The following is a 14,492-nucleotide window of genomic DNA, read 5'->3' on the forward strand; positions in this document are numbered from 1 at the left end:
CGTCTTTCATCTCATTCTGATTCTGACAGGCATGTGCAGCACTTAATCAAAAATCATTTAGGGCACACAGAATAGCATGCTTATATGCACACACCCCATATAAATTAATGAGATTACATTTTGCTTTTTAGTTTTGAAGTTTTGTTGTCTCCTCTGCGTTAATGTCATCAAGCCTGCTTGTATTTTTCCATGCAGCTCTGCACTCTGGCAGGGGGGAGGAACTGTCTTTCTACAACAAATCAATATATCTACCCATGTTAGTGGGCCTAGTACTCACCGCACTGGATGAAAGCTTTTACAAAGCTTTTTGTGGAGAAAGGAGATGATGCCTAACCAGCCTAGGGAGAGTGGAATCACTCAGAACAATGGTGTAATTGAGGATCACTGGGGGGAGTCCCTGCCTGTGTGGCTGTGGGCCCGGGCAACTCACTGATGTCCACTGGCCTGGAGACCCCACAGCAGAGGCCTTTTCCCCCTCAGGCATGGATGTGACCTCATTCAGCTAAATGGGCTCCAGAATACCCCGCCCTTCAACCACCCCACAAGCCTACACGCTGGCTCACACACTACATTTGTGTGTGTTTTCTGGTTTTCACAGTGGCTGTGGTCCCTCTGTACGGTTAGCTCACATCATGACTCACAGAACATTGTCCACTTCTTAAAGAACAGTTTGACCCCTGAGACGCTTTGTAAAGGTCTGATAGAGAAGGAAGAGGATGGTGGGAGAAAGAGAAAAGGCATGTGTGTCTGTTAGAAAAAAGCAAAAAGTGGCTGAAAGTTACTTTTCAGATTCAGATTTAAATCAGATGATTAGTTGATAGGTATTCATTAGTTGAATTTTATGATTAATTGATAATGAAAACAATCATTACTTGAAGCCCCAGTTTGAGATTGTTTTTTATAAATATGATCATTTAAAATCTTGCACTTGCCATAAAGTGAGAGAGAGAGGTTAGTTTCAGGAAAAATATTCAATTAGATTCAAATTTTGTTGTTGTTTTGTATGGCACTATCTCATACAAAGGCAATTCAAAGTGCTTTACATAATAAAATGAAACCGCAAAAATGTGCTTATATACACAAACATACATACAATACATCCATACATTCATGCACATACATACACACATACATACAAACATACATACATACATACATACATATACTGTGAGTTCCTTCAAGAAAATGCTCAACTGAATAGGAAGGTCTCTAATTTGCTTTTAAAAGAACACTGTTGGAGCAAGTCTAAGATTAGCAGATAAACTGTTCCATTATTTAGATGCATAAATGCTAAATGCTATCTCATCAGACTTTGATAATGCTCTAGACACGTGGAGGAGATTGCCACTTTGTGATCTGAGAGATCTGCTAGGATTGTATACTGATAGCATGTCTGATATGTACTTTAGAGCCAGACCATTAAGTGCTTTGTACACCAAGAGGAGAATTTTGAATTGTATTCTGATGACAATAGGTAGCCAATGAAGGTTTTCGGGGGGCTGGAGTTATGTGGTCTGATTTTTTGGTTAAAACTCATGCGGCTGAGTTCTCAATAAGTTGCAATCTATGGATTGTTTTGGTTGGAAGACCCATACACAGGAAATTGCAATAATCCAGCCTGCTCATGACAAATACATGCATGAGTTTCTCTGAGCTAGACTGGGAAAGAAAGCCTCTGATTTTTGAGGTAGTTGATAAAAGGTGACCTTGCTGATGCTGTTGATATGATCCCGAAAACTAAGTTTGCCGTCCATGATTACATTACTCCTAGGTTTTTAATCTGTACACTTGTTTTTAATGATCTAGATTCCAGGTACCCACAGACCAGCTGCCTCTGGGCTTAAGCACCCGCAACCAAAATCTCAGTTTTCTCCCTGCTCAGCTGAAGGAAGTTTACAGCAGCAAACCAGTGGTTAATTTCTTCCAGAGTTGAGTAGGGAGTTTATGGGGTTCAAGTCATCAGAGCATAGTGAGATGAGAAGCTGCATGTCATCAGCATAATTATGGTAGCTAATTGTCTGCTGACACTGTGGCCAAGGGAAAGCATATATAGGTTAAAAAGGAACGGACCAAGGATGGAGCCCTGAGGCACCCCACACACTTAATTGTAATTGTTGGAGTGGAAGTCTCCAAGTGTGACAATGACATCCCGTTTATGCAGATAGGATTCAAATGACTGGCGAACCGTGTCAGACAGACCCATCCAGTTTCTTAGCCTATCCACCAGGATCCCATGATCCGGCTGTGTCAAATGCTGAGTTTAGGTCAAGGAGTATTAAGACTGAAGTTTTTTATCATTACTGTTGAGCCTCATGTTATTAACAACTTTTAAAAGAGCAGTTTCCATGCTATGAAACATGCTGAAGCCAGACTGGAATTTATCATATATATTATTATCCATAAGATAGCTGTTCAGTTACTGATATACAACCTTCTCAATAGTTTTACTCAATGAGATGAGGTTGGAGATTGGCCTATATTTGCTTTGTGCAATTGGGTCCAGGTTATTCCTTTTTAGAAGTGGACTAATAGCAGCAGTTTTCATGTAGGGAGGAAAAATACCAGTCTAGAGACAGCAGTTTACTACTGACAATATATCATCTGTTAAAAAATTAAAAACAGATTTAAAAAAGGATGCTGGAAGTGGATCAAGGGTGGCTGGTGGAGGATTTACATTGACTTATAGCATCAGTGAGATCCTTGGAATCTACAATGGAGAAATGCTTGCCGTTTACACGCAAGATGATTCGTGGAATTTTTTTCCTCTCTCCCATCAGCTTTTGTTGCACACAGCGCGATGGGTCGATGGATCAGTGGGCCGCCCACTCTCTACTCCTACAGCTCAGTTTGCGCCTCCTCATTTTGGCCTCCTGCCCAGTCTATTTGCAGCATCTCCATTTCAGCTTTGTCTTTTTCTTTTAAGCCTTTCAATGTAGATATCAGTGCTGTCACACAGAAACAATAAAACTGTAAGGCCATGTTGTTCACACAGTCCCACTGTGCAAAACAATGGTCAGCTCAATAAAATCAAACAAAGCACACTGACCCTGGTCAAAAAGGATATCTTGGATCATGTGCTGTTGAACCACTCACACCCTGCAGCCCAAAAAAGCAGAAGGATACTGTTTTCTCTCCTCCCTTGAGACAGATCCCTCTTCTCTATTGATTAGAGAGCAGACTGAAAGCTACTAAATACAAGACTCCATGCAAGGCAAGGTCATGTAAAGGCTTAAAACCCTCAAATGAATTACACACTGTCCTTTGACTTCAAGGATTGTGACAACAAAAGGAAAGTGTTTAAGGGATGGTTACTTGGCTAATTGTCCACAGCGTGAGACTGCGGAGCATGTCCAATCTGACATGCTGCACAGACTCAAGTCTCAAAGAGAACTACTGCTATATTCTCAAGACAAAGCCTAATATAGGTTTTGGGGGGGAAAAAAACCTATGTGAGTTAAACAATCAATAACTCCAGTTTCTTCTGTCTGCAGATGGCAGGTTACACCATATGCCTCGTTCTGTCGGAGCAGATGTCACCACTCCTTTGGCTCCTCTGTCCGGAGAACGCAAGTCGTCTGCCCCCATCCACTCCAGCCAGCCAGTTCTCTTCACCTTTGATGTGCCTGTGCGCCACACACACCACAGCTCCCTGTCCAACAGTGCACCCCAGGACTACCTCCTCCTCCACCAGTGCATGAGCAGGAAGACGGAGAGTGCACGGTAAAGGTCACGACCCTCAGGCGTCCTGTGTCAGTTTCCTGTTATCCGTTAATGCAGGTCAACATACAGGTTTACAGCGCTTCCTCAGCTTAGAAGCCCCTAAGGGTTAAAACTACTGTTACGGAGGGAAAATTATCCAACTGCCTTGCGTGCATGTGTGTGCAATAAAGCATTGTGGAAAGATTATAATGTCTTGTACGTGAGCTCTGATTGAGGAAGTGCCAATAAAAAATGTGTTATTCTAGCTTTTATTATATAACAGTATTCTAAACTAACTATTAGTTTAAGATGAGTATTAAGATAATTCATGATAATCTTGAACAAATGTTTGTCTGGGTGTGGCAGGTAAGTCTAAGTCCAGAAGCCAAAAATATCTATAAACAAACTAATTTATTTACTAAAATTTATTTTTGATATTTCATTTAAAATTATATAATGCTATAGCGATAGGTGTGGATGGGGTATTTTGATTGAATTTTCTAACGCAGTTTACTGTATGTAATTTCATTTCACAATATCAATAATCATGTGTACAGAAAATAGTCAGATGGAAACATCTATTTTTGGTTAATCCAGTGTATTAAATACCAGAAAAATAAAGGTATTTTATCACATTAATGCAAAAACCTGTAAATCATCATACAGCAGACTAGTGTTAAAACAATTTGCGGATTAAACATTTAAACACTAAGAGTACCAAAATATGTACAAGTCAAGATACTACTAAAATAATAGAGTAACTATGTACAGCATATGGATGAGTATGCCTATCTCTGCTATATTCTGAGCAGGAGAACAAAAGGATCAAGTGTTTATATTAAATGCACTCCTGAGTTTTCCATTAACATTCCCCTCAGCTCCTGCTGCCATCATGTTCGCTTCCAAGAATCAAAAGGCAGCTTTAATAATGATGCCGTTCAGCAGATAGCCGGCACAGCAGATGATCAATGAGGTTGAGGCTGCAATTCATCACCCCTATAGGTTTAGACTCGCCCAGGGTAGAACTGCCCTCTCAGCCACACGATGTGCACATAAATCTGCTGTGTTGGACCTCTGTGAAACCCAGGAAATCAAACCTCACAATCCATCTCATCAGCTTTATGCAGATATTTCTGTCACTCCCTCACTCGCGTCTGCTCCGTGGGTCTGCTAATTAAGACAGGCATCTGGTGGTGGGGTATGATTCATGTCAGAATAAGACTCCACTAGTCTGATCACTAGTGGTATGAATGAACCTATGTAAAAAGCCCCCATGCAGTCACAATGATGGAAGGCAGAGTGATGAACAAAATTATTGACTGATGATTGAAATCCTGAGGAGACAGAAAAGAGGAATTGATGAAACACAGCATACCATTTGACATTAAAAGAATGGAGTCAAAGAAAGTAAAATGTTATGTCAATATTAATTGTATTACAATGATGCATTACTCATTTAAATTTTTTTACATTTATAATGAAGATTGAATATAACCATTAGAGACCTGCAGTGTAGCTAACACGTATGCATAAAATCTCTTTAATAGAGATTAGTAACAACTCATTGAGAATATCTCATCTTTGCATTGGCCAACTCAGTCGGGCCATTACTCAGCTAACTGACTAGAAATGTCTAAGCTGTAGGGTTGCTCTATTTGGCACTCAAGGTCAAGTCCTACAAAGGAGCCAGAATAAATGAGGCATGTCCCTAGGGTGCCTAACAGAGGCTGAGCAACTGTGGGAAAGGCATAGCATTTTTCCTCTTAATATGTCAACATGTCAACTGGAATGCTGGAAAACATGAAAACAAATCAGCTTATGAAAGAAATGTTAAAAATACTAAAATTGATTGCATATGCCGTAGGTACTCACTGGGTACTGATGCAGAGGTATGTTGTTTTTTTAAATGTATGCTTTGCTATAGAGCATTCTTCTGAAGTGCTATGGTGCCATCTAGTGGCTATCTGGGTAATTACACTAATGTCTTGTTAAATGCCACTGTAAGAATAGGTGTTTGTCAACCACTTTTTGAGAAAGCCTGGTATTAAAGTATGAGACAGATGTCTGTCTATGATAGAGCTTTTAGGCACTGTGGATGGTATACATATAAAGTGTATATGAGTATGTGTCTGTTTATTTGTTGCAGGAGTGCCAGTTTCTCCCAAGCCACACGAAGCAATCTGTTTATGGGTAGTGACTCTGCGGTGCAGAAACTCTCCCATGGCTTTTCCCACTGTCTAAACGGCATGGGTGCTCAGCTGCATGGTTTCTACAGCCTCCCCAAGCCAGGAAAACACCAGTTACCGGTGCATGATGACTCTTCCCAGGAGGCCTGTTACGTACTCCCGCGGGGTTACAGTTCTGAGGCACCGGCTCACAGCGGTCTAGGTGAGCCGGAGCTAGAAAATGAGGAGGTTTACACCTTCAAAACACCCTGCAATGCCCTCGCCATGCACAGCAATGAGCGTCCAACTGACAATTACGACCTTCCTACGCCACCTGGCTCCTTCTATCAAATACCCCGGACGTTTGATAAGAATCACAATGCCTTGACTCCTTCCAGCTCTGAGACCTCCTGTGCTCCTCCTCCAAGGCCCCCTAAACCTAGCCAGGGGTCAGAGGGGCAGTGGGGGAGTCCCCAGTCAGTAGGAAGCCAGAATGGAGAGGTGACTCCTGCAGTGTCAGTCATCCCACGCAGGAATACTCTCCCTGCTGTCGAGAACATCAGGCTACACAGAGGTACAATGACTGCAACCAGTGGTTTAACTGCTTCAACATTCATCTTTGAGCACAATCTCAGTTGACTCATGTAGCCACACAATTCACCTATTTCCTGTTTTCAAATGAAAGTTTGACTTGATCAGTCTATCCTCTTGTGGTATTGCAGTGACTTTGCACTTCCTCTTCCACCCCCTCTTTCTCTCACTCTTTCCCTCTTCCGCTATCTCTCATTTTACTGATTTAACGCTAGCAGCTGAGCAGAAACAAAGGGGCCAGTCTAGCAGACACTGTTCTGTTGAGACGCTAATGAAATTCAAGCCATACAGCCTGCTCCAGAATGCCTCGTTCCAGGCTGATAAGCAATTAAAAAAAAGCACTCACAGACACAATGCATGGCCTCTCAGTATGCTGTGTTCTCTGCTTTGCCAAGCTCATGCTCAGGCCATAACAAGAATTGACCTGTGACCCTTGTTTGTGAGGCTACAGGCTGTTCACACACCTGTGCCACAAAGACTAATTATAACCCAATGAAGCATTTAATCAAATATCATTCCCATTCTGTTTGTTCCTTTAGAAACATGCATTTACTCCTTGAAATGTCAAGCCTTTTTGCTTAAATCAGGTTCTGTTGCAACGATTATTGTACAATATCTGACTCATGTAGGTTTGTCATTGTACTATTTCACTTGAGGAGATTTTTTTTTTCCTTTTAGAGTTTAAGGCAGTGGTTAATATTGATTTCACTCCTCGGCTCTCTCCACAGGCTCCTCCTTTGAAACTAACAGCCATCACCGTCCCATCCATTTCAACAGCTCGGGCCAGTCGGTGGAGTCTGTCAATGATGGGTTCAGTTCCTATCTGGTGAGTCACTCTTTCCCTTTAACTGCACTCCCTCTTCAGTCAGATACTGTCAGAGCAAAGTCATAAACTGCAGAGATAGAAAAAGGCATTTCTACTTATTCCAACTGAGTGCTGCATTTTTCATGCAATATTGAGCTGAGAATGTCTAAGACAGTCATGTGCCCTCTGTCTCTGTTGACACCAGAGAACCAAAACCCCTCTGACTCGCTCAGACAGCGGCAACTCAGATGACAACTATGTGCCCATGAATCCTGGCTCCTCGCCACTCAGCGCTGCCCAAGCTGACAGTCCTAAGAATATCTACATCCCTATGAGCCCTGGGCCACATCACTTTGATTTCCCAGGATTCTCTGCAACATTACCTGCCCGTAAGGGGAGCAGCGCATCCCTGTGTCACCGGCCCAGCCGTCTCAGTGATGTCACACCGCCACCCATCAACCGCAACCTCAAACCTAACCGAAAATGTGAGTTTTTTGACAACAGAGTTTTCACTGATCTGAACAAATGGGTTTTCCTTTTTTAATCGCCATTTTGGCCTCAAATCAGCTCTAGAGACTACATTGTTTATTGTTTTAATATGACAATGATTTTTGTTGACAGAGTCTGCTCTTGTTTTCCACAGCGAAGCCAACACCTCTTGATTTGAAGAACAATGGGATCATTGATGAGCTGCCATTTAAGAGCCCAGTCACCATGTCCTGGACACGGCCCATGTGAGTCTGATATCAGTCATTCAAGCTAGGTTACCCAAGGCCACTCACACTCACACACACAGTTTGATTGTACAGATTGGTGTTGTATTCTGTTTTTGCCTGAGGTCAGAAGGTAGAAGCACTCACAGTCCTGTCTGCTTTGCTTCAGGGCTGCTATGAACTCCATGTCCTCCCAGCATTGTCGTCCTATCTCCACACAAAGCATCACCAGCACCGACTCTGCAGACAGCGAGGAGAATTATGTGGCTATGGTAAGTCCCAGTAGCTGCAGGAGAAATCAGGAGAGCACATTGTGTTCTTTGTTTTAATGATCTACTTGTTTGTGCGCTACACTTACTCACTGCACCCTGTGTAAATGAAACCTCCCTCCTGTCCCCATTAGCAGAACCCAGCGTCTACCTCCCCAGCCGTGAGTGGCACCAGCAGCCCGGCCCCTAGGAAATGCGGCAACGTGGACTACCTGGCGCTGGACTTCCAGCCTGGGTCACCCAGCCCTCACAGAAAAGTAAACAGATGATTGTAGACCTCATTTATTTCAGCATTTGGTCTTATTTCAACAACAGTGCAGTCTTCCACCAGGCCAGAGTCTCACTCCTGCCTTATTTATCGTTCCACAGCCCTCTACATCCTCTGTGACCTCTGATGAGAAGGTGGACTATGTGCAGGTCGACAAGGAGAAGACCCAAGCCCTGCAGAGCACCATGCAGGAGTGGACCGATGTGCGGCAGTCTACTGAACCTGCCAAGGGGGTCAAGTCCTGACACTGACCTGTAAAAAAAAAAAAAGATGAAAAAAGACAACAAAAACAAACAAATTCCAATCTTAAGTCAAGCATCTCCAGTATCATGTTTCTATCATCACTGTGAATACTGGTTGGGCTTGTTTAAGACTGAAATAATTGGACAAAAAGCCATAACCTATCCTATGCCTGTTCTCTATGATTATTATTACAGTGCACTGCTAACATACAGGATATCAGGCCTTACAGGTGAAGCGCCCTGCCAAAGCTCTTCATACAAACGGTTATAACATTGTACGGACAATTGATAGTGTGTATGAAAAATATCATTCTAACTCATCGATCCATCCTTTATACTGTAAATTGCAAGTGTTTCATCAAAGCTGTCCCGCCCACCTGCTCTGCAACAGTTTGCATCTAGCAGGTAATTAACCCAATTGCTGCCATTCAAAAGAGTAGCAGAGGCTAACTGGTCGATAACCATATTAAGATACTGTACGAGTACGCTTACTGGTCTCAGGAATGCACTCTAATTTTGGCATGCAGGCAGATTTTCTCTTTTCACTTCAATCTATCATTTGTGCTGAGTCTTGCAGAAGCAGTAAAGAGATTATTTTCACTGCAGGCAATCATTTCAGCTTAGCAGTGCATGTCTGGTAAGAGGAAGGAGGAAAAAATACAGGCTTACAAATATGTAAAGGCCCGTGTCAGAAGCCCTAATGATAACTATACATGACTGTTGCCTCAGTTTCAATTAAGTATGAGCCCAAACGATATTTAAAAGCTGTCAGGCTGGATGGCAGGCCAATTATTTCAATGCAGGTACAAAGTCAGTAAACGTCCAGATGTACAGAATGAAGAAAACAGACAGATGAGAAGAAGAAGCATCTTGTGTTTGTTGGTTCGACCTCAGTGGTCAATTCACTTCAGGTAATATTCTAATACATTTCATTGTAAATGTGAACTGACCAAGAAAATTATTGAGTAGGAGGAAGGAAAAAATAAAACAGGATGTGTGCTTTTCAAGAAGTTCAGATATGTTCTCTCTATCTCTCTCTCTCTCCTCTTCTTTATCTCTCTCTATCTCGACAGACCATAAATACAAGCTAAGTAGAAGGAGAATAGCATATTTATGTTTTCCAGAATTCAACCATTCACTGATCTGTGTCTTTGGTCTTTGATATGCCACGCACTACAGCTACGTCTCTGAAGAATACTTGTTTCCTGTATGTAAATTATTAATAGAATGACATATTTGCAGTGCATCTTGATGACTGTTAGAAATTTGATGCACTTGTCTGACAAAAAATAAGTGCACTACAGTAATTTAACGTTGTGCTATTCTTGCAAAAGCAACCTGCCATGAAGATTTGCCAGTGATCATAGTCACTTAAAAATAGTTGAGTAAAGAATGTTTTCTTAATTTCCTAAACTTCTGTATTTGTTTGAATTGCCTTACATTTTCATTTCAGTTTAGAGTGTAAATTTTGCCTTGGAGAAATTTAATTATTCATAATTTTACTCAAGGAAGAGCCATAATGTATTTTGGACAACTGAATGATCAGTTTGTAGTTCAACTTAAGTCCAGTATTTCATTGTGGGCTGGAACCACTGAAGGGTGAATCCCTCTTTGATCTTAATATGACTAGTGTGGCCATGCAGTGCAAGATGGTATTATTGATGATTTCATTAAGATTTACTTCTTAATGTTTTTCTACCATTTTTACTGCTTTTTGTATTCTTTTTATCATTATTTTTTACTGATAAGTGTGAGCAAGTGATGGGGTAAGCCAAATTAAGCTAGGTTTATTACCGTGTGCATTTTATTCCTTTTTGAATTCCCAGATTGATTTTTTTATGATCCATACATAAAATGGGTAGGCTGGCAGTTTGAGTTGCACTGGCATGCCCTTCCCGGCTGAACTGTGATTCACAAAAAGAAAACGAGAGAGAAAAAAAAAAAAAAGACTGAAGAAAAGCCCGTCTCCCTGTCACTCTCTGAAGTGAAATGGATGTGTAATTTATTATCTAGAGAGACCTGTTGTAAGCAGAAGAGCTGTGTATGTATTGTGGTAGATTGTGATTTTTAGTATGTTAAATGACAGCCAGACTGGGCGAGATGGAAAACATTGCTCAGATCTACTGTCAGACTGTCACTGGGTTGACGTACTGTACTAGTAGAGATCATTTTTTTAACCACTGTTATTGCTACTACTGTAAAGCATTTGCAGATTGCTTGTGTGTTAATTTATTAATTTATTGTGTGTTTTGCAGTTGATAATTGTAAAGAGGAAAAAAAAACAACAACCAAACAAGGAAACCTTCTCTCTACTAACATTGATGTATGCAAATTGTCTTGATTTTGTGAAGCAATATGACAAATGATGCCAGTGTGATGGTAATGTGGTACAGTTCATTTGGGATACACAAGAATACAAGACTTTGTTATTCCTGTAGTATGGTAGACTTAAACTGTGGACATAGAATAAATCAAGAAGTGAAAGTTTGGTGTTAATGTTCCTCTTTAAATATAAACCAAAACACTGTTTCTTGGAAGCCGTGACACCATTTCTGGTCTCTCACCAACACATTCTTGGTTTGCACTGCAATACTCACAGGTTGAATGTCTGCTGCCCCCTGTTGTGTAGAACAGCCCCTGCATCCATTAGCACTGAAATAGTATTAGATGACAAGCTAATGTTGCTTTGTTTGAAGGATCTACCCACATGGCTTTTGGAAAGTTGATACACATACCAGTAGAATAAGACTGGAATATCCAATAACCAGTATTTTTGCCTGTATATTGAAAAGTATTGATTGCTTCCATAAATGTATTCATAGTACACAGAAAGATGAACAAAACAGCATTTAGACCAAAATTGGAAATGTTACATTTAACATATTGTTACTTATAAATAAAATACATCTGGAAATGTAAATAGTTTCAGAGAATCTCTTCATCTCTAGGACTTAATTAATTACGAGAATGTTATTGTGCTTTAAGGTATGACTGATCATTTTCCAGTAATGACCAATGATTAATGTTATTTCCCGGTTTATGAGTCAAACAAGACCGTAATGATGGATTAGTCGTCTCATTGACTAAGAGGAGCAGCTAAAAAAAAAGAAAAGTGTATTAAAAAATCAACGATGTGCTACTGGTACTTTATTGGCCTTATGTTTATTGGTCTGTACTTACTATGGGTAGCAGAATAAGAAATGCATTTCTTCTTGTTCGATATATATATTTTTTTATTTTCAACAGTAACAAAATGATACAATGCAAAGACCTACACTTAAGACAAGACATACGGAAAACCACAACACAAGGGCAAACACTGACACATAAATAAATAAATAAAACACAACTGGCAATAGTCACAACCCGGTGAGTTTACAAGAAGTGTTTGTATATTCTGATAAATTTATTACCCCCATACTTATCATTCTTGACCAATCCTCTTTCAGGTGCATTGCTACTGGGGACCAGTGCCTGACAAACTCCTCAAGAGTACCTCTTAACATGTGATAGTCTCTCCAATGGCAAAATAATGGACATGAGTTTTTGATACCACACTAAAATATCAAGGGGCTCTTCGTCAAGCCATTTCTGTAATATTATGAGACATGCAGCATGCAGCAATTCTAAGAATGTACCTGTACCTGCGTTCATAATTAGAGTCTAATCCCAGTACGAAGTGATGTGGATTAGAGGTATATCTATCCCCAAATATTTTCTTAATCTCGTTTTGGACTGATAGCCAAAAAATTGCAATTTCAGGGCACGACCGCATAAAATGACTATATGTACTACAGCTATTTTTATATTTCGGACATAATGCAGAGCACATAGGATCATATCTACATCGCATAGCTGGGGTTACATGTGATCTGTGAATAATCTTATATTGAGTCTCATAGGATTTGTTAGAGCATGTAATTTTCTTTGCATTTCGCCACATCTCATTATCAAGATGGGACCCAAAACCTTCACCCTAGTATGCTTTACTATTGAAAGTAGGGATGTTAACAAACATTTGATCATAATTTATTTTCTTCCTTAGAGAAGACACTTTCAATAGTATCTAGAAATGCATTTCTACACAATACCAGTGATAATGGATTCGCTCATTATAAATTCTTATGATCCATAAGGACATCCTTCTAAAATTCTTCTGTAAGCAATGTGTGTCTTTGTGAAGTTAAAGGTTAGTAAACTTTTACAAGTGTTACATGATGGGAGCTCTGGATTTCTGGAGTTTTTGTATGACAACATATAATCCACTGGGCGTGTTGAATTCCAGCAGGCTTCTACATCCATGCACAACAGCATTTTTGCATTCCAGAGATCTTAATTTCTCATCAGAGCAGTAAGATCTTAGTCTATCATGCCTTACTACAATTTTACAGTCCGCTGTCCTGTAGTAATCCTGCTCGACTAAACAAATTCCACAAAGCGTGAAGTGATCTCTGCAATGAAATTATGCAATTAATTATTATATTGTAGCTCAAAGGACTTAAACATTATTTACCAACAGAGTATCTCAGAGAGTGTATAAGTCATGAATTTAAGGAGCTTTTAAGTATTCCTGTCGGCTGTCTAGAACATCACCCATTGTCATCCTTGTGTGCTCATGATAATGATAACCTCATGACTCTTTTAGACTAAGCAGAAGGTGATCCCCAACTACTAATATGAGCTGTCATGTACATTCGCCTCAGCCATACGCAATTAAATTAAAGTCTGGGCTGCAGTTATTGCCGAGTGGCTTCAAGACTGTCAGTTGAGGCCAGTTAGTAGTAGGCTGCTAGTGTCTGACAGGTGGGAATGAGGCCCACTTCCAGGTCAGGTTGACTGCAATGGCCAAACTGTCTGTCTCTGTCAACGTGGCATGGGACAGGATGCTGAAATCCCACTTTTTAATGACTGTTTAACTGGGCAGCATTGCAAGTCAGTGTTTCACACGTTTGATTTCCTCTTTGGCTCTTTCTGTGTGGAGTTTACATGTTTTCTCCATGCTTGTGTTTTCCACTGGGTGCTTCACTTTCTTCCTGCTTTACAAAAACATGCATCCTGTTTCTGTAAATGTCAGTCTCATTGCTTGTCTATGTAAACGTTGTAGTACACTAGGATCCAGTTTAAATCTTCATCTACTGTATAATAGGGAAGTCCACAGCCACCTATAAGTAGTAAGTATTCAGAACCTTTACTTAAGTAAAAGTACCAATATAGCAATATAAAAATACTTATTTACAAGTAAAAGTTCTGCATAAGCGATCCTACTTACTGTAAGTAAAGTACATAAGTATTAGTGGCAAAAATGTATTTGAAGTATCAAAGCAAAAGTACTCGTTCTCTTTATATGAGATCATTACATTATTAATACTGAAGCATCAATATGTGGAGCTAGTTGAACTACTTAATATACAGTTAGCTAGTTTAGTCCAGTGGTTCCCAACCTAGGGGTTAGGCCCCTCCAAAGGATCACCAGATAAATCTGAAGGGTTGTGAGATGATTAATGAGAGAGGAAAGAAGAAAAAACAAAGTTCTGATACACAGATCTGCTTTCAGTTTCTGGACTTTGGACAGCATTTTTGCTTTGTTTTGTGACATATTGAATAATTTGACCTCTTTCAGCACTGAATAGTTATTTGAATGAAACCATGTGAGAAGTTTAGAGTGGAAATCACTGTTTGGTGGAACCACTAACAACTCATAGACTTTTGAAATGTAACAAGGCGCCCCAACTAGACTGCC

At 40.3% G+C, this 14,492-nt stretch overlaps 1 protein-coding gene across 2 annotated transcripts in view; it reads left to right on the forward strand.

Moving 5' to 3' along the window:
- The window catches only part of gab2 (GRB2-associated binding protein 2), a 37,451-nt gene extending 26,348 nt beyond the window's left edge, over positions 1-11,103 (forward strand). Inside the window, exons 3-10 of one of the 2 annotated variants that reach the window (XM_042414663.1) lie at positions 3,492-3,720; positions 5,846-6,438; positions 7,184-7,281; positions 7,466-7,745; positions 7,904-7,994; positions 8,143-8,245; positions 8,377-8,499; positions 8,612-11,103. In XM_042414663.1, the coding sequence (XP_042270597.1) occupies positions 3,492-3,720; positions 5,846-6,438; positions 7,184-7,281; positions 7,466-7,745; positions 7,904-7,994; positions 8,143-8,245; positions 8,377-8,499; positions 8,612-8,755 (1,661 nt within the window). In that variant the 3' untranslated portion in view covers positions 8,756-11,103. The remainder of the gene's footprint in view (positions 1-3,491; positions 3,721-5,845; positions 6,439-7,183; positions 7,282-7,465; positions 7,746-7,903; positions 7,995-8,142; positions 8,246-8,376; positions 8,500-8,611) is intronic. The other variant, XM_042414664.1, reaches the window with a different exon arrangement.
- The last annotated feature ends 3,389 nt before the right edge of the window (positions 11,104-14,492 follow it).

This window comes from Thunnus maccoyii, chromosome 6, assembly GCF_910596095.1.
Source record: "Thunnus maccoyii chromosome 6, fThuMac1.1, whole genome shotgun sequence".
Classification (NCBI taxonomy): Eukaryota; Metazoa; Chordata; class Actinopteri; order Scombriformes; family Scombridae; genus Thunnus; species Thunnus maccoyii.